A 19,417-nucleotide genomic window follows, 5' to 3' on the forward strand; every position below is an offset into this window, starting at 1 on the left:
ATATAAAACAAAAAAAATCAACTAAATTATTCCATAATGGTCTAACTGAAATAACGTGGATTCTTCTCTATTTTGATAATTTCTAAAAGTAGTTGCTGTTCGACTTAAAGAAAATAATTGACTAGTTCTCGATTCCGCAATATGCAAAATGAAAAGAAATAATACATAATGACAATTTACATAAAAAGTAATCCGGATAAATATTTTTCATCTAAAAAAATATTAAATTTCTTTATGCCTGGGTTAATAATAAAACTGATTCCCAAATCCGGCTCCTAACGATTCTTCGATTCATCATCAATCGCTTTTCAAATAAATTTCCCAATTCACTTTGATCGCAATTGATTCACAATACAACCGATCCAATTCCAAATCCTCCAAATGGCGAATGTCTCAGTTGCCGCGGAGTGGCAACTCCTCTACAACCGTTACTACCGTAAGCCTGAGCTCTACCCAATGCGATGGAAACACATCGACCTCGCCCGTAACAAAATCGCCGCCTCTCCCTTCGGCGGTCCCATCGCCGTCATCCGCGACGATTCTAAGATCGTTCAGCTCCATGCCGAGTCCGCCCTCCGCAAGCTCCGCCTCTTCTCATCATCCGGCAACCTCCTCGCTGACACCGTCTGGCGCCACCCTGGCGGCCGCCTTATCGCCATGTCCTGGACCGACGATCAAACGCTCGTTTGCGTCGTCCAGGACGGCACCGTTTACCGCTACGACATCCACGCCAACCTCATCGAACCGAACTTCTCGCTTGGGAAGGAGTGTTTCGAGCAGAATGTCGCGGATTGTGTGTTTTGGGGGAATGGATTGGTGTGTATCACGGAGCAGAATCAGTTGTTTTGTATTGCGGATTTTAGGAACCCTAATTCGGTGAAGCTGGCTGATCCAGGGATCGAGGATCCGCCACATTGTATGGCGGTTATTGAGCCGCAGTACACGTTGTCTGGCAATGTGGAGGTGTTGCTTGGTGTTGGAGATGCTGTGGTTCTTGCTGTGGAGGAGGATGGGGTGCAGCAGCTGGGAGTTGATTTGCTCCGGGGGCCGCTGCAGAAAATGGTGGTGTCAAGGGATGGGAAGTGGCTCGCTTCATTTACTCATGATGGCCGCCTTTTGGTTACTACTTCGGATTTGACTGAAGTCATCATTGAGAGGGAGTGCGAGGTTGGTGTGTTTTTGGAATAATGGAAATTGTTTTTGTTGTGTTGAATTGAAATGTGTTAAGAATGTTGTGCTCATAGTTATACATGATTTGCGGTTTGTCATTTCTTATATTATTATTACAAGACTGACATTTTTAATGAGAATGTGCTTAAGTTAATGAGCGAATCTTATAACTATCTAACGTGGTTCGGACAATTGCAAATTTTGTTGTCTTGAAGTGTAGGGAGATTGGTGAATTAGTTTTTCATTGGTAGAAAAGGGAGGGGGAAAATTGGTTGGCCTTTTAGATGGTTGAAATGCATGTGATTCTCTTTGTATTGTGGCGTGCTTTCTATGGTAGATTTGCAGTGGGGTTTCTTTTTATAAAAAAAAACACACACACACACACTCTCTCTCTCTCTCTTATTAGGTTTCATGTCATGCATCCTCTCCTGTTTTTCTTTTATAATTCATACTTTAAAGATATGTGGCTCAGTAAGAGAGAACGTGTTAAAAGAGAGAGTATGAAAGTGTGTGTTGCTAGCACTCCTCTATATATCTATTTTCCCCTCTATATTTTTTACCTTTGATATCTCACTCGAGGGATGGGTCAACTTAAATGGATGGTTCTCGTAGCTCAATAATATTTTTTATGCATGCAGTCAGCTCTTCCTCCAGAGCAGCTTGCTTGGTGCGGAATGGATGCTGTGCTGCTTTACTGGGATGATATGCTTTTGATGATGGGACCTGATGGAGATCCGGTTCACTACCTATATGATGAACCTATAATTCTCATACCTGAATGTGACGGAGTGAGGATATTATCCAACAGTAGTATGGAATTTCTACAGCGGGTGCCGGATTCCACTGTTTCAATATTCACAATTGGAAGTACATCACCTGCAGCTTTATTATACGATGCCTTGGATCATTTTGATAGACGAAGTTCCAAGGTAGGGGCTTTGTTCCTGCAGTTCTGTTGCTGTTGCATGATTGACTTTATCATTTTTACTCTATATCTGAAGTTTTAATTGTATGTGGAGTTATATGTCTTGATCTTTGGGTGTCAGCTAATATGTCATTGGTCAAAATCAGAGAAAAAGGGAGATGGAGAGGGCTCTCCATAGGCTAAAACAACTATAATTAGCATTAGTTTTAATTTTTTTACTTGTCTTAATATAGTTGTTTTTAAGAATTGAAGAAAGGAACTCAATTAGTAGCTCTAGCATAGCAATGGATCTTGTTGTGCTTTTTCTTCCCTTCCTAGTCTTGTGCTGCTTATCTCTAGTAGTTGTCGCCTCGAGTCATTAATTGATAGGTCACTTCTTACTAATTTTCTGTCTATGCTAATTATTAGGTGTAGCCTTTTGTTTGAGTTATCTAATCTAGCATAGGTAAGTAGCTTATGTTTACTTAGCCATTGTGATACTATTGTATTCATTTATTTATGAAATAGAATGGAACCTAGACTGAATGTGCATTCCAATGTTCTTGTAATGTAAGTCTGTATCATTGCAAGCCAATTTTAGTGTTTTTATGAAAGAAGTATGCAAAATGTTAAATGCTCAAAGATATCTGACTGATTGTTAATATGTAACTTGTTACGGCTCCCCACATTAACTAAGTACTAATCGAGGTATATGCTTAAGCAATCAGTAGTGGACATGTTGAGCATTACTTTATATTGATGACATAATATACCTTCATTTGGTTTTTTTCTAACTGAAGATAACAGCAGCTATTATTTCCAGTAATGGAAGACGTAAGTACATTAGGCTGACTGAATCTGGGTTAGTGTAATTTCTCTAATGAAGTGCCACTTAAAGGAAAATCATGAATCAAACGCGCATTTTGTGAATGGTTGCTGACATATTTTTAGTACCTAAATCTTGAAAAAGAAGACCTATGATTTATGTTGATTGTGGTTGATGTGTCAGGTCTTCATTTGCAATTTAACTCTTGCATCGTCAAACAGTTTATACTTTTACACTAGTTTCTGATTTTTTTATCATTCCCCAGGCAGATGAAAATTTGAGACTAATAAGATCGTCCCTTCCTGAGGCTGTTGAAGCATGTGTTGATGCTGCAGGTCATGAATTTGATGTTTCACGCCAACAAACTCTACTAAGGGCAGCCAGCTATGGGCAGGCTTTCTGCAGGTGAGTTTGATTTGGATTTTCCATTGGATTTATTGATGGATAATCATATGGAGATATCTTGTAATCTAAAGTACACCGTTTTCAGTAATGAAGTCTAAGAGGGACAATCATATTTTCTGATATTTGCTCTCGGTAATGATATCCAGTTGACTTTGGCAGCAATTTTCAACGCGATCGTATCCAAGAAATGTGTAAAATTCTGCGGGTCTTGAATGCAGTGCACAGCCCTGAGATTGGCATTTCTCTCAGTATTCAGCAATATAAGGTTTTTAAGGCTTACTTGTCTATCTCAGTACATACATTGCATGTGTTGATGTTGTACTGAATTAGTTTATTGTCATCAGTTGCTTACAGCATCTGTTCTCATTGGTCGCCTGATTAATGCTCACCAACATCTACTTGCACTGCGGATATCAGAATATCTTGGAATGAATCAAGTAAGTGTATGTATATTGTATGAGTTTGTGTAGATTTAATTTTGTACGAGGCATAGATACTTCAAGGGACAGATTCAGTCCTGTATTTGACCATAGGAAGCCCCCCTATGAAATAACTTGAAATTAGCATCCCCATCCTTAGCCCATTAAATTTCACGTTTTATCTTTGACCAGATTCTTCTCCAACCTGAATTCCATCTAAATCTACTCTTAATTTCTGCATCCTAGCATACAAAACCTCTGAAAGGTGCTCCAGCTCCGACTTATCAACTGTTGATCTCTTCCAAGATGTTTTCTTTTATAATTCGAGAATCCCCACCAGACATATTCCACTCTTCCAACATGACCAATTTAATTTCCTCATAATTTTAAAACTATCCCTGTCCTCAACAGAAGTTGTACTGCAAAGTTCCTTCACAAAAGGGATAAAAGAATGGTGACTAAGCCACATTTCCCAAAACCTACAAGGGGTGCAATATACGGACTTAATGAACCAATGCTATACAATTGGTTGTTTTATTCTCTTTGTTTTCTGATTGTTGAAATAATTAATCCATACACTGTGTTCGATTATTATTATACATATTAACTTGATCTGTTTTCTGATTGCTTTCGTGTAGGAAGTGGTGATAATGCACTGGGCATGTTCAAAGATAACTGCTTCATTGGCAATTCCTGATGCTACTCTTCTAGAGATTCTGCTTGATAAGGTTTTTGTTTCCAATTCAAGTTCTGTCTGATCATTCTGTTTTCCATAACAACACTTGAATCTCATGATTTTTTATATTCTCAGTTAAAACTGTGCAAAGGCATATCCTATGCAGCAGTTGCTGCTCATGCAGATAAAAATGGTCGCCGAAAGCTAGCTGCCTTGCTCGTTGAACATGAACCACGCTCATCTAAACAGGTGGTATTCTTATTCCATTTGTTCTCCCATGTTTTAAGCAATGAAATTGAATTTGTTCCATGGAGACTTTATTACTGTACTCATTGGTGCGGATGTTCAGGTTCCTCTGTTGGTAAGCATAGGAGAAGAAGATATAGCCTTGATGAAGGCAACTGAATGTGGTGATACAGACCTTGTTTACCTTGTCCTCTTTCATATTTGGCAAAAGGTAATGCTCTGGAAAACTATATATTTCAAATGTCATATTTGTAATAAATGCATATGGAGCAACATGAGTTTATCTCATGCACTCATTCTTCTTTTGATGATACAGAGGCAGCCGTTGGAGTTCTTTGGAACAGTACAGGCCAGACCATTGGCACGTGACTTATTTATAACTTATGCACGGTAGGTGACCTAGAGCCATATTGTAGAATGCAAGACAATGTGGATCACCCTGGTTAAATAATAATAAGGTCACTGCTAACTGTGAACCAAATGAAGAAAATAAGATGCACAATATAATTATTTATTTAAAAAAATGATTGCATGGGAAAGTGAGGTTTGGACTCCAATTGTATATTTAATACAACAACTACCAAGCTTTAGTCCCTCTAGTTGGGGTCAGCTACATGATGGATCGAATGACACCATGAGATCTATCATAAAAAAATTTCAAAAAAATTGCATTTTGATAACAATAAAAAAGTTCTCATGTTATAGGATTACATATCCTACTATGTCTTTTATTTTTTAATCCTTTTTTTCCAGTTTCATTTTTAAAAAATAAGATGATGCCTAAATTGGGTTTTATATTGTAAAACTAATATTTCAACTACATACTTTTTGTAGTTATGTACTTATGTACCATGTACAAGTTTTTAAATAAATAAGAACATTGAAGCTGACTTCCCACTGATATAAAAACTATTGCATTTTAATACTTATTGTTTGTTTAGATTTACATATTTTCCTACTTCAGTGTACCTTTGGGATTATTTACCCCAAGGTGCAAAATAAAGAATGAGTCATGGCTTAGTACCACGAGTTACTTATGTTATTTATTTCCTTGTAGTTTTTTACATGGGGCACAACTTAAAGCTATGTTCTTTTTTGTGTTATTCTAAAAAAGTCATTCCAATAGGGCATTAGCTAGGGTTAGAGAACCAGTTGGGCCTGTTGGGCACAATCTATAGTTATTTTTTCCATATTTATTTCAAGCATTTAGGGCATTTCAACAGCATGCAAGCTGTATCTCTTTGGTGTGTCTTGCACGCAAATGCATTTTTCAAACCAATTTTTAAGAATAACTTAGAAAACATATGGAAAAAGTAGGAAGTATTTTAAATTTTTTAAAATAAGTATCATAAAATTAAAATGAAAAAAATAAGGAATTCATCAATTAGTAATTAGCAAGTACCAACACCAGGCTGCTTTTTGTGCATTCTGGCTGAACCATGGTTGAAAAACAAGAGTGGCCCTGCATGTTCAACCTGAAAACTAGTGAATCAGTGATGTTTCTTGTCCATCCGAGGCATAAAACTGGTGCACACAAAAACCATTGAAAACTAGTGGGTCATAATGAAAACGCTAGCTGTCATGTCCAGCCCTGCCGGCTGCTTTACTCCATGTAGGTCTAGTGTGAGAAACTGACGAAAGAGAGAGAGAGAGAAGTCAGGCTTTCTGGAAACCATGCCCAGCTCCCATAGTGAGGACAGGCTTTTGAGAGCATCACCAACTCGCAAATGGACTGAGTCATTACCATAGGGCATGAGTTGCTTAAAATAAATTAAGAAAACCAAAGTGTCAGTGTTGCACCTTGTGGCTGTATATACCATAGGATTTCTTTTATGAACAAGTATTTTTTTAATATAAAAGTGTCAATGCTGTACCTTGTCAGGCTTTTGTGCTGCAGCCTTCCATTTCCCTTCCTTTCGCTTCAAAACCCAACTCACAAATGGACTAAGTCATTATCATAGGGCATGAGTTGCTTAAAATAAATTAAGAAAACCAAAGTGTCAGTGCTGCACCTTGTGGCTGTATATACCACGACTTGGTGCAAATTGTGGTCGTAGACCAAAATAGCAGTTAATTTTGCACCTTTGGGATGACCCATCAAAATAAAGTGGGAGATGGATGGGTGAGATATGATGTTTAAAATTTAACCTGAACAGCTTCTAGTAACCTGTGTTCCTGTTTATCCTAGGCATAATTGTTTCTTTTAAGATGATCAAACTACAAACATTTTTGAAGTACTCAATGTGTTTTGTTGACATGTTTGTACTCTATGCCGGAATAAATGTATCTCTCAATTTCAGGTGTTACAAACATGAATTTTTGAAGGACTTCTTCCTATCAACAGGGCAACTTCAAGTATGTTTTAATCTTTAGCAACAAATGGCATCATATGCTTAACTTTTTATTTGGAATATGTATACATATGAGGAAATATCCAATATTAGCCAGGTTGCGTTATGGGTTTTTTCGTACACAATTCACCGATATTGCTCATCCAATCTCATCTAAAATGTGTTGAATTGACAATGTATCAGTTCAAATCCTTTAACTACCCGGCATTTGTTATATTTTCAAATTTGTGTTTCGTTGTCTCTCTAGTATGCCTTTTTCTTCATGACTCAACTAGGCATTAGTCTACAACTGACTCACTCTTGCAATTTTATAAGCAATGCTAGCATATCATTCAGTTCCTTTTATGTTCTTTACATTAAATGCTTTCATTATACTTGAATTTATTCCAAAGTCAAACCATGTAGGATGTGGCATTTCTTCTTTGGAAAGAATCATGGGAACTTGGCAAAAACCCCATGGCAAGCAAGGGATCTCCACTTCATGGTCCTCGAATAAAACTTATTGAAAAGGCCCAGAACCTTTTTGCTGAAACCAAGGAACACACCTTTGAATCAAAGGCAGCTGAAGAGCATGCGAAACTGTTAAGGTGTGATTATTAATTAATTTTCACATTAGTAAACTATAAAAGAAAAGTTTCCACAATATGTTAAGTGCATATATTTATGATAGAGCTATTATTTATATATGTTATTCCTTTGTGAACATTCAGACTTTGGTAACAGTCCTTATTTTATAACTATTCAGTATTCATATCATGTTCTTATAAAAAAATATCTATGCCGTGTGATGAAGACAAAATTTAAGATACTTCTGCCACTCTGCAGAATTCAGCATGAACTTGAAGTGACTACAAAGCAGGCCATTTTTGTGGATTCAAGTATAAGTGATACAATCCGAACTTGTATTGTCTTGGGAAATCATCGAGCTGCAATGAGAGTGAAAACAGAATTTAAGGTCAGTAAAATTTAAATGTTCCTTAGTATTGGTTTTTTTAAAGGAAAATATATGATTCATTTTGTGCCTTTTTTCTATAAATAATTTGGTCAAAATCCAAAAGTGTGAAACAACTTGAAACACATTTTTCCATTTTCTAACTCATTTCCCTGCATACCAAATTTCTGTTCTATTACTTCAGGTGTCTGAGAAGAGATGGTATTGGCTTAAAGTTTTTGCTTTGGCCACAATCAAGGATTGGGTTGCCCTAGAAAAATTTTCGAAGGAGAAGAAACCTCCTATTGGTAAAATTTTCAACTCCTATTTTAATCTTTCTAGGGAGTTATGGAGAATCCTATTCAAACTGTATCCCTTTGAAATTTAAGTAACTTCATTGTGAGTTGTGACTATAGTTGGTGAAACTAAATGCTTGAATTGCTTAGATATATAGACTACAGCTATTAGGATGAGTGATGACATCATATATTCCCACCATTTAGCTATTTTATTTTGTAATGAAATATTAATAAAAACAATGCATTGACCATTGTGACATATTAAGTATTCTCTTCACCAACAAGGCGTTGGTCTAGTGGTGTAAGGCTCCGCTAGATCCCAGGATGACCAAAAGATCAAGGGCTCAATTCCTGGGAGCGACACTTGTTAGGAGGGACAGCCACGCACCCCGAAAGGAATTAATTCATTACTCATAGGGGGAAGGGATACATTTGGTAGTACTGAAAAATATTAAGTATTCTCTTCCCATTTTCCCAATAGTTCCCCCTTTGTTGTTTTCATTTAGTCTTCTGATTTTTATTCATAATTATATTAAGAAAACTAGTATATGCCCTGATCTCACAGTTTTATGTTTCTTTTTAGGAAAAAAGTTATACCTAATATATTGTGATTTTGCATTTTTAATCTTAAGATTATTTGAAGGTAGTGATTTTTATGCTATAAATAGTTGGTTCTAAGCCCGACCCGGATAAATGGTAAAGACTGTGTTAGGCAGTTAACAACCAACGTAAAACTTTGTCAAATCTCTATCATATGTATCAACTATATGGGCGTGGAAAGAAACTAGTTCACAAGTCTAGATACGAATCGAAACATGAAATATAAACACTCTTATAAGTAAATCAATGGAAATAATTGACACAATGATGAGAAGGATGACCAATTTTATGTGCCTACTAAAAATTTAATGGGTCAGGGAAAAGACAAGGGAATTAGACACTTCAGGAATTAAATTATGGTACACCGATAAGACAAGATTGAGAATGTGTGGATATAATTGTAGATAAGGAATGTAAGAAATATGTGATGGATGCAGTGTTGCCCAATTGCGGCCATGGCGGATGGCGGTGGCGTTTTTTGGGCTACCGCCATTAGCCATTTGGAAATTCCCGCCATATGGTCGTGTCCGCCTTTTGTTAAAAAAAGCCGCCATGGTGGTGGTGGAAATTTTCGTTTTTGGACAGTTTTTTAAAAAAATTGGACTCAGATGTATTTTTTTGGCCCATTCCATGTTTTAAAAATTAAAACCCTAGCCTTTCTATTTTTGCATCTTCTATCTATTGCCTCCCTCTCTCAAAACTTCCTCCTCTGCCTCCTCACCAAAGACTCCATTGTCGTACTTGAAGCCTCGTCCTTCAACTCCTTCTTCTCTCCCTACTAAGCTTATTGTTAATTTCGTTCTTCCTTATTCTTCTCATCTCTTCATCTATTTTTTAATTTTGCTTTCTTTTATCTTTATAATAATTTTTTTCTTTCTAATTTACATTTTTTTCAGATTACTTTTTTTTTTTGTCCAGATTAGTTTTTGTTTTCCAGTTTTTTTTGTGCAGAACTTTTTTTTTCCAGTTTTTTTTTTTCTTTCCAGTTTATATTTTTTTCCAGCTTTTTTATTTATTTATTTTGCTTTATCATATATTATCATGTTGCTGAGTTTGCAGCTTTGGAGGATGATGTTGGGGAGGAGGAGAATATTTAGAAAATTATATCTTTTGCATTTTATATTTGTGTTTTCCTTTGATTTTTAGTTGTGAATGTTGACAAGACTTATTAGTATTGTTTATGTTACTTTTTAGTGATCTTTATGAGACATTAATATTTAATGGTTTTTATTAAACTTTATATTATTGTTTGATTTTTGTGTTATTGTATTTATTATTTTATTTTTTCTATTATGTTATATATGTTATTTATTTTTTTCAACCGCCATGATGACGTCCGCCATTTGCCCGCAACGCCTTCATGGCTGAATTTTGGCAGCCGCCATGGGCCGCCATCCGCCAGGGCAACACTAGATGGATGTAAAGAGAATATAAGATATGATCATAAATCTAGTGTAGCAATAGATGAAACCTTTAATGCGATTAGTGTTTATGCATCCCAAGTAGGTCTAGAGGAACAATACAAGATAAAATTTCGAGAGGATTTGGAAGGCGCAGTCCAGATAATACCTTTAGGAGAAAATAGTTTCCTATGAAGCGATCTTTATAGGCATGTAGGGAGGGACAATAGAGGATTTGAAGGTTTTCATGATAATTATGGCATAGAAGAAGCAAATATGGACGATAGGACTATTCTAGATTTCTCCTCAGCTTTTGATTTTACAATAGTCCATACATGTTTTAAGAAGTGAAAGGAGCATCATATGACTTATAAGAATGGGGTTAGACATTCACAAAACGCTTTTTTTCTGATAAGGTAATCAAATAGAAAACTAGGTAGTTAATTGCGGATAGTGGCCAACCCCTAATACACTATAGAGAGATGACCACTACAACTAAGAAAAAAATAGAAGTAATTTATACATACACATATAAATACACAAAAATATTAACATACACCAAATTAAAGATATGATTGGTTAATTGTTAAGGCCTTACATTTCATGTGACTCCATTCTCATCCCATATCTACATCATTTCTGATGGGTTTTAGTAGCATAACATAAGTAGTGGGTATGGTAGTGAAAGGTTGAGATGAAACAATGTTTGTGCAAATTGAAAGTGAAGGAAGAGAAGATTGGAAGAAGCTTGGGGGGTGGTTGCTCTTCAGTTTAAAACTAAAGAAGAAACACATGTTTTAAAATAAGGGTTTCACCCCTTTTATAAAAGGGAAGGGAATTGAAGGTGAGGGTTAAATTATTAAAAACTCATGGCATGCATTATAAAATAAGGACAAAAATGACTTCTCACTCGTAAAATTAGGGTTCTACTAACATCCAACTTGGAGCAGGTTCGGATCTGTGATTTGGGGATACAAACCATTGCTATTCAACCTGTTACAGGCACAAGGACTTTCTGCACCACTATCCGTCGTTTCATCGCATTAAAGAGATGATGACCTCCGCTACACTGTTATCCCACCTCTATCGTGTGTGATTTATTGCTTAGATAAAAACTTTTGCTTGGATTACAAAGTCATACCTAGAGAGAGCTTGATGACCCAACATAAAGTTTTGGTTATGGATTTAATGGTCAAGAGTAGAGTGGAGAGAAAAGGACAATGTAGAGTCCCAAGAATTAAATGGTGAAAATCGAAGGGAGAGAAACCTAGGAGCTTCAATCAAAGAGTTTTACAAGGATTTTGGGAGAACAAGGAAGTGAATACTAGGCGAATCAAGAGGCTCTAGATCAAAGCGTATAGTAGGGTGAGCAGGACTCGACCCTACCCGCTCACCCGGTTAGGCCCGATAATGATTGGGTCCAAATAAGGTTAGGTACAGATTCAAAAATTAGACCCATATAATATTTAGGGTCAGTTAAGGGATAAGCATGACCCGTCCAGACCGGTCCTTGGTCACTCACGTATCATGTTTGTATGTGTTTCTATTCAATTATGTGTAGAGTAATGACATTCTCTTTGGTCGAAAGTATCACTAATTCTCTAATTTTTTCATCATTATACATGATTAACAATATATATACATATATTATTTGATATATTAAATTACATATCTATAATAATAAGTAAAATATTGACAAAACTTTATTTAAAAGAGGTATGCATTATATTTAATCGGGTCTAGGGACGGGTTTGGGTTCAAAGGTTGTCCCAATCGATATTTGAGGTCGGGTTAACTTCTTGTCTAGAGTCGATCCAAATTCAAAAAAATGACCCTTCCAACATCTAGGGTTGCGTAAGGAACAAGCCTTACCTGACCCATGCTCACTCCTAGCATATAGAATTATGATGACGTGATAAATGTGTCCAAGACAATTAGGTGAAAAGGGAATGTTACAAATCATGGCTATTGTGTAAAAATACTGAAAATTGGAAAAATTAAAAGTAGCTAAGAAAGAGACCAAGAAAGCAATAATGATGAAGATGAAAAAAGCTTGGTGAATAATAAATATATTAAGGAAAGATGGAAGAACTATTTCCACAAACTTTTCAATGAGAGATATGATTCCTTACTTTATTATAGACTAAACGCAAAAGTGAAGGATCAAAATTACATTTTTCTCGTAGAATTTGGAATTTGGAGGTGAAAGAAGCTTTGGACATGTTGGAGAAAGACAAACCACTAACCAAATAATATATCTATTGAGGTTTGGAAGGTTCTAGGAGAGCATGTCAATAGCTGGCTAATAAAGTTGTTTAATGAAATCATGAGATCTAAGATGTCAAACCAGTGGAAGAAAATTATTTTAATCCTTATTTATAAGAACAAGTGTGACATATAAAATTGTGCAAATTATAAGGGGATTAAGTTTATGAGCCATAAAGCTATGGAGTAGATAATTGTGTAGAGGTTGATATAAGAGACACATACTAATGAAAACCAACTTGGTTTTATGTTGGGGAGGTCAACCATGGAGGCTATATTCTTTTTACGATGTTTGTTGGAGAAATAACGAAGGAACCAAAAGGACTTGCACATGATGTCCATTGATTTGGAGAAGGTGTGTGATAAAGTGCTTAGAGATGTTTTATGGAAAGTTCTAGAGAAAAAAGATGTTCAAATTGCCTACATCAAGCAATGAAAGATATGTATGATAGTGTCGAGATCAATGTGATAATACAAGATGGGGTCTTAGAAGATTTTTCGAATGTCATAGGATTGCACCATAGGTTAACATTGAGCTCCTAATTGTTTAAATTGGTCATGGATGTGTTTACTGAACATATCTAAGAACTAGTGTCACGATGCATGTTTTTTGCGGATAATATTGTCTTAGTAGGAGACTCGATAAAGCAAATAAATGGGATGCTAAACATGTAAGACAAGCTTTAGAAGCACATAGTTTTTGTATAAGTCGATGTAAGACGAAGTATATGGAGTGTAAGTTTTGCAAGAGGCCAACAAATTCTACTATAGAAGTAAAAATTGGGGATCATACCATAAGTCACTAGATTTAGGTATCTTGGTTCAATCATACAAGACAAATGATTATCAAGAGATGGTGAAGTGCTTAAGGGAAAGTTTTACCGCAGTACTATAAGAACTACAATGTTATATGAAACTAAATGTTTGATGGTAAAAAATGTCAACATGAGAATAAACTCCATGAAGTATAGATGAGAATGCTGCTTTGGATGAGTGGACACACTAGACAAGATAAGATTACAAATAAATGCATTAGGGAGAAAGTTGGAATAACTCCTATTATAGAAATGATGGTAGAATCGTTCCTTACATGGTTTGGACATGTGTGGAGGAGACTGGTAGAATTCCTCGTAAGGAAAGTAGATCAAATGGAGGTTAGTCCAATTCCTAAAGGAAGAGAGAGATCAAGAAAAACGGTAGACGAAACGATTAAGAAAGATTTAGAGATAAATATTTTGTCAATGAACATGATTTATGATAGGGTATAAGGTTTGGTTGTTGTTGTAAAAATGTTTTGTAATATTTGAAGCAAGGTTTGGGTCCCAAGCAATGCAATAGCTTTTTTATTTTATTGAGAGCTTCTCCTCGAGTCCCAGGAGCTTCTCAGAGATGTATAGGCTACTAATTGTATGTTTTCTGTGTTATGTCTAATCGATTTTCCACTGTTTCTTTGATAAATATTCAAATATTTTCAAGTTTTTTCATCTTATCTAATATATATCTACAGAGTAATATAAAAGTTTTATTTCCTGATATAGAGATTTGTCTGGATGATGAACACAAAAAATCTGATCTATCTCAAAATATGTTTGCTCGAGAACAAAGTAATAGAAGTTCACGTATATTTTTATCACTTTAGTGTTTTGCTATTTATATATATTGGTTTTAGAAGGATGATGTTTTTGTTTAGTTTTGATTCGAGCTCCGTTTTCATGCTTATCATGAGATTAATTATCTTTTTTAATGTGAAGGTTGACTGTTTTTACAGGAAAGTAGCATTGCTCTCAATTAAGAATTACTTGTATGCTTCACAGTTTTGGATGTTTATGAAATATTAAGTGGTGCTAAACAAATCAAGCTTGTTGTTTCCTTGCTACATTTTCATCATAATGGAATGGTTTTGCAACAACTTGCTGATTATTATTCTAAAGTTAACCTAATGTTCTTGCATTTATAGGTTATAGGCCATTTGTGGAGGCATGCATTGAAGCAGACGAAAAGGCAGAAGCCATTAAATATATCCCGAAAATTGCAGATCCTCGAGAAAGAGCTGAGGTATTTTCAGAATGCTCATAAACTTAAATCTTTAATTTTCTGCAAACGTGTATCCATACAATATGACACTCAATAAGTCGGGTAGAATTAAAAGATTGATATGTTATGCTAAGCATTTGTTATTGTTTTTTCATGGTATAGACTGTAGATTGAATCAACTTCATCCTTTCATAAACAATAATTTATACTCAGAAAATGAAGTCTGTATAATATGCTGCGCTGGAATAGAGACAATATATTGTTAGAAGTCACAGTTCTATGAATAATACTAAATTACCATAAAGAAGAGAAATAAACAAAACTTGTATCTTAATAGCAAATAAAATTACCAAGGGTTCATCAATATAAATTTTGTTAGTACTGACAATATTCCTCCCCAACCTGTTCCCTGAAGGATTGCATAAAGTTTACAGTGAATGCTACAAATTCTAGCATAAATTGAAACTTTTCGCAGGAATTGAGATTTTAGCTCAAATTAGAGCTATAGCCTTCACCTACCATATTATAGAATTCTTGTTACTTCTCAAATATATTATTGATCTGCCTAATCTTGGACAGTCATATGCTCGAATTGGCATGGCCAAGGAAGCTGCCGATGCTGCTTCGCAGACAAAAGATGGTGAATTACTTGGCCGGTTGAAATTGACTTTTGCACAAAATGCTGCAGCTTCATCACTATTTGATACTCTTCGAGATCGGTTGTCTTTCCAAGGTGCTGTATGATTTTCCATCCTGGGTTTCATGTCCCCTCTTATTGTACTATTTACCTGCTCATTATGTCCCTTTCTATTTGAATGCTTATTTTGTATATTGTCTTAAAAATGTATCATCTTACCGCTTATAGCTAAATGTGATCAAATGATTGTCTTTCCCCCCCCTTATCTTGGATGTTACAAGATGCCATCCACTTTTTCGTGTGTACTATTTTGTTTGTACTTTGAATAAAACAATGTGTGAATGAGTATTGTGACCGCAGCTGACTTCGTTTATTGTATTTGAGCATCGCTTGGTTGTTGTTTCATTTATTTCGTTAGTCTTAATAATATAGAAAGCGAAGTTATGTTTACGTTAATCAAATGTCAAATTGCATATTGTCCATGTAATGTCTACGAGCAGAAATTCTTATCGTCCATATAGGTAAACTCTAAACAAGTTTTGAGGCTGTTTGTATGGAAGAATGAAATCTTAACTCATTGCATATCTGGTAAAAAAAAACTGATTCATGGGTACCCGTAAAATTACATGCAACGAGTACCTACAATATTAACTTATGGGTACTTATGGGTGGGGACGATGGGTGGGGACGAGTTTTAAAATACACACCCTGTCGGTATCGGCATAATTATAAATTTATTTTTAATTAAATTTTTATATATATTATATTTTTGTAATTATTGTTTTAAGATTATATGTTATCTATTTTATTATCATTTCATAATAAATTATAGTGATTTGACTATAATTATAAATTTACCATATAAATATTTTATTATTCATCTAATAACTATTTTTATATATTAATTGTTATAAAATATATAATAAAAACTACAAATCCTTGAGTATCCGTGGATTTTCTCTATCCAAAAATGATGTTTTTTGTACTATCAATATTATTTTTTTCACCTTATGGGTAAGAAATTATTCTCTTTTGAAGTGTGTTACTTCTTCTAATAAATATCACCCACAGAAATAAAAAATTTAACAGTTTAGTCTTTCTATGGATATAATATGGCCCTCGATCAATAGACAAAAGTCTTACTAGTAAATAATGCAAGATTGTGAATAAAATATCACTACTCACGTTCGCCCAGTTCCGTCATCCCTAACATATCTCCATTTTTTTTTTGTTATATTTTTGGTTAAAATGTAGTTTTGTCACTTAAGTTTTTCAATTGTGATTTTAGTCTCTATATATTTAATTACTCAATTTTATAAAGGTATGAAAATAAAAATTTAAGGGCTAAGGGGACTAAAATTGCACTATTGAGAAACTTAAAAGATTCAAAACTACATTTTAACCTATATTTTTACTCCAAATTGGGAAGGGAGCTGTGAGGGGTCTGAGCAATGGCTTTTAAACAACTGAAGAATTTCTTATTTTTCTCTCTTCACTCGCCCGACTCCCAACAGTACTCTTTTAGAATAAATAACAAGTCTAGGGAAAATTCTATAAAATCTTTTTCAAGTTTATCTTTTGCATGTAATTATCTCGACCAATTTCTTTATTTAATTATCTCTTAAACTTTAACTATTAATGAATTTGATCGATGTATAAATAAATATTAAATTAACAATAATGAATTTTTTATTATGCATTTTTTAATTTCTATAGTAATATCATTATTGTTTAATTTTAAAAATTTTATATATCAAATTATTTATCTTATTTAGTTTTGAAATTTATTTATCTTCTTTTCGATCAACTTTTATTTTGATGATTATTTTTATGCTTGCTAACATGTAATTAGGGGTGGAAACAGGTCATGCTGCCTACCAGGGGCCTGTTACCTCGCCTATAACAGGCTAGGTCAGGCCAGGTTTTTTCCATAAACAAGTCAGGTTCAGGCTTTTTGAAAAGCTTATTTAGTTTAACATACTAGACTTTAGGCTATCCAAATGGCTTATTAAGCCTAACAAGCTGGCCTATTTAGTTATATTATGTAATAATGTTCATATTTTATAATTTTAATATATAAGTAATGTTATGATATATGTAATTTTAATATAAAAATGTATACAAAAATATAATTTAATTGTTAGGGTTATAAAAATCTATTTAAAAGTATGCATATTAGTTATTTAAATATAGACATGATCACTTATTTCAATATAATATAGTATAATAAGCCTTTAAACATGCTAATAGGGTAGACCAGACTTTCAAACAGGCCAGGCTTAGGCTTTGAAAAAAAATTAAACAAACTAACAGGCCAGGTTCAGACTCCTATATGCTATATAGGTTCGGCTTGTTTAAGGTAAAGTATGGTCTGACCTGTTTCCACCCTTACATGTAATGACGTGCCTATTACTACTATTGCAAGTCTTGTGATAATAGTTTCCTTATTGATTTATCATTAATTTAATATTATTTGTATAAAGAAATCAATTTTACTAATAAATAAACTTCAAGTGATAAATTAGAATAAAAATATTTTATAATGCTCACTTACACAAGACAAAATTCATGAAGGTTTTATGCAATTTTTCCTTTATTTTACTTAGACCAATAACCCTAATTGTAACGTTTTGCTTATTAGTTGTTTGGAAACGAATAGTATTTCATCATTCTATTATTTAAATCAAATCCCTAGTAATGGTGTATATATAAAAACATGTTTACTACAACTTAATGCCTAAAAGAATATCTAGCTAGACTTTATATCATTAGATTAACACTTAGTATAATACTATTTATTTAAAAAGATATTACATATTCTTTTAATGATAAAAATAAAAATAATATTAATTGAAATAATGATAAGGTGTAATGCATTACATTTTCTTGTTTTATAATGTATATTTATTATGGGTTTTGCTAACTTAGGTAAATAAATTTTTTAGTTGGAGTGAGCTATGCATCAAGATTTTTGGAAAAAATTAACCTTCCTATTTAATTATAATATATTTAGTAAATGGGGTAGTTTTGTAATTTTCATTTAAAAAGTCTCTCTCATCTCTAACCTTCTTTCCCCTCCCCATTAATCTAGTTATCCAAAAACATCAAAACTCATCCACCACAAGAACTATCGTACACCAATTGCCAACACCGTGCCCATCCCAACTCCACAATGACCAACAATTGGGTATTGAATTTCAATGCATATAAGGCAACATAATAAATCTTCCATCACAAGTTCATATTATAAAACCTAACATATTTCACCTACTGCTTTAAATGGCGGTTGCAATGGCGAATGCCGTAACAGTTGTGATTATTATGATTGTGGTTATTGTGGTTGTTGCGGTATGAATTATTTTGTAATTAAAAAATATTTTTGAATCTGATTCGGCCTGATACAATCCCATGTGGTTGCATTGCAGTCCGATACGACCACATCATTGTGATCTAAGTTGCAGTATAATGCGGTAGCGGTGGTCACTACAACCGCAAGATTGCAACCGCATCAGATGATGCGGTCTGCATTTTAAATCCATGGTTTCAACCAGTGTTATTAATATGGTATCGGCCATTAGCACAGTTAGGGTACTGATATAGTGGTATAGTGGTATAGCGGTTCAACCGATAGTTCATAATTAAACTACATACCAGTGAAATTAGATATACATATATAATATATTAATATTAATGTTAAAAATCAATAAAAACCAATATTTTTTTATTTTCATTAAAAAATTAATTTTAAATAAAAACATTCTGTATGACCGGAACGGTTCAATTGAAAACCAACCGGTATGACTGATTTTAACCAATTTTGACCAGTTTTAGTCGATTTTGACCGGTATGATTACATGACCGGTATAATTATTACACCGTACTAGTATTGAGATCGGTTCACCGCTTGAACCGATATGGAACGGTTTTAAAAACATTGGTTTCAACATGTGATACAGAAACAATTGATAAGGAAATGATGTTTTTTTCAAATTTATGATGACCCTTTACTTCAAAATTAGCAATAACAAAATGCAAACCTATAAAACATAATCATAACATTATTTTAAATGATTGAAATTAGTTTCAACTCAATTATAATAAAGAAGAATGTATATCATTAAATTCTTCCATAAATGTAATTAACAAGAAGGATGAAATGGAGAAACAGTGTGTTGTGTGGGAAGAGGAGAAAGAAGAAAAGAAGAATAATGGAGAATGGTGAAGATGGAGAATGATGTCCACTCAAAATATAAT

General features: G+C 34.1%; 1 protein-coding gene across 1 annotated transcript; it reads left to right on the forward strand.

The window, feature by feature from the left end:
* LOC109362687 (protein VACUOLELESS1) lies at nucleotides 253-15,572 on the forward strand. Its single transcript, XM_019608659.1, has 15 exons — nucleotides 253-1,167; nucleotides 1,809-2,099; nucleotides 3,166-3,305; nucleotides 3,465-3,570; nucleotides 3,650-3,742; nucleotides 4,363-4,452; nucleotides 4,536-4,649; nucleotides 4,750-4,857; nucleotides 4,963-5,036; nucleotides 6,947-7,001; nucleotides 7,403-7,584; nucleotides 7,823-7,952; nucleotides 8,134-8,236; nucleotides 14,450-14,547; nucleotides 15,106-15,572. The coding sequence occupies exons 1-15, from the start codon at nucleotides 382-384 to the stop codon at nucleotides 15,268-15,270; spliced, it is 2,535 nt and encodes an 844-aa protein (XP_019464204.1). The 5' UTR covers nucleotides 253-381; the 3' UTR covers nucleotides 15,271-15,572.

Source organism: Lupinus angustifolius, chromosome LG12 (genome assembly GCF_001865875.1).
Source record: "Lupinus angustifolius cultivar Tanjil chromosome LG12, LupAngTanjil_v1.0, whole genome shotgun sequence".
Taxonomy (NCBI): domain Eukaryota; kingdom Viridiplantae; phylum Streptophyta; class Magnoliopsida; order Fabales; family Fabaceae; genus Lupinus; species Lupinus angustifolius.

Coding starts and splice junctions, on each gene's coding strand:
- LOC109362687 (XM_019608659.1), top strand. CDS start 382: ATGGCGAATGTCTCAGTTGCCGCGGAGTGGCAACTCCTCTACAACCGT. Junction 3,571..3,649: donor TCAGTATTCAGCAATATAAG/GTTTTTAAGGCT, acceptor TATTGTCATCAG/TTGCTTACAGCATCTGTTCT. Junction 7,953..8,133: donor GAGTGAAAACAGAATTTAAG/GTCAGTAAAATT, acceptor CTATTACTTCAG/GTGTCTGAGAAGAGATGGTA.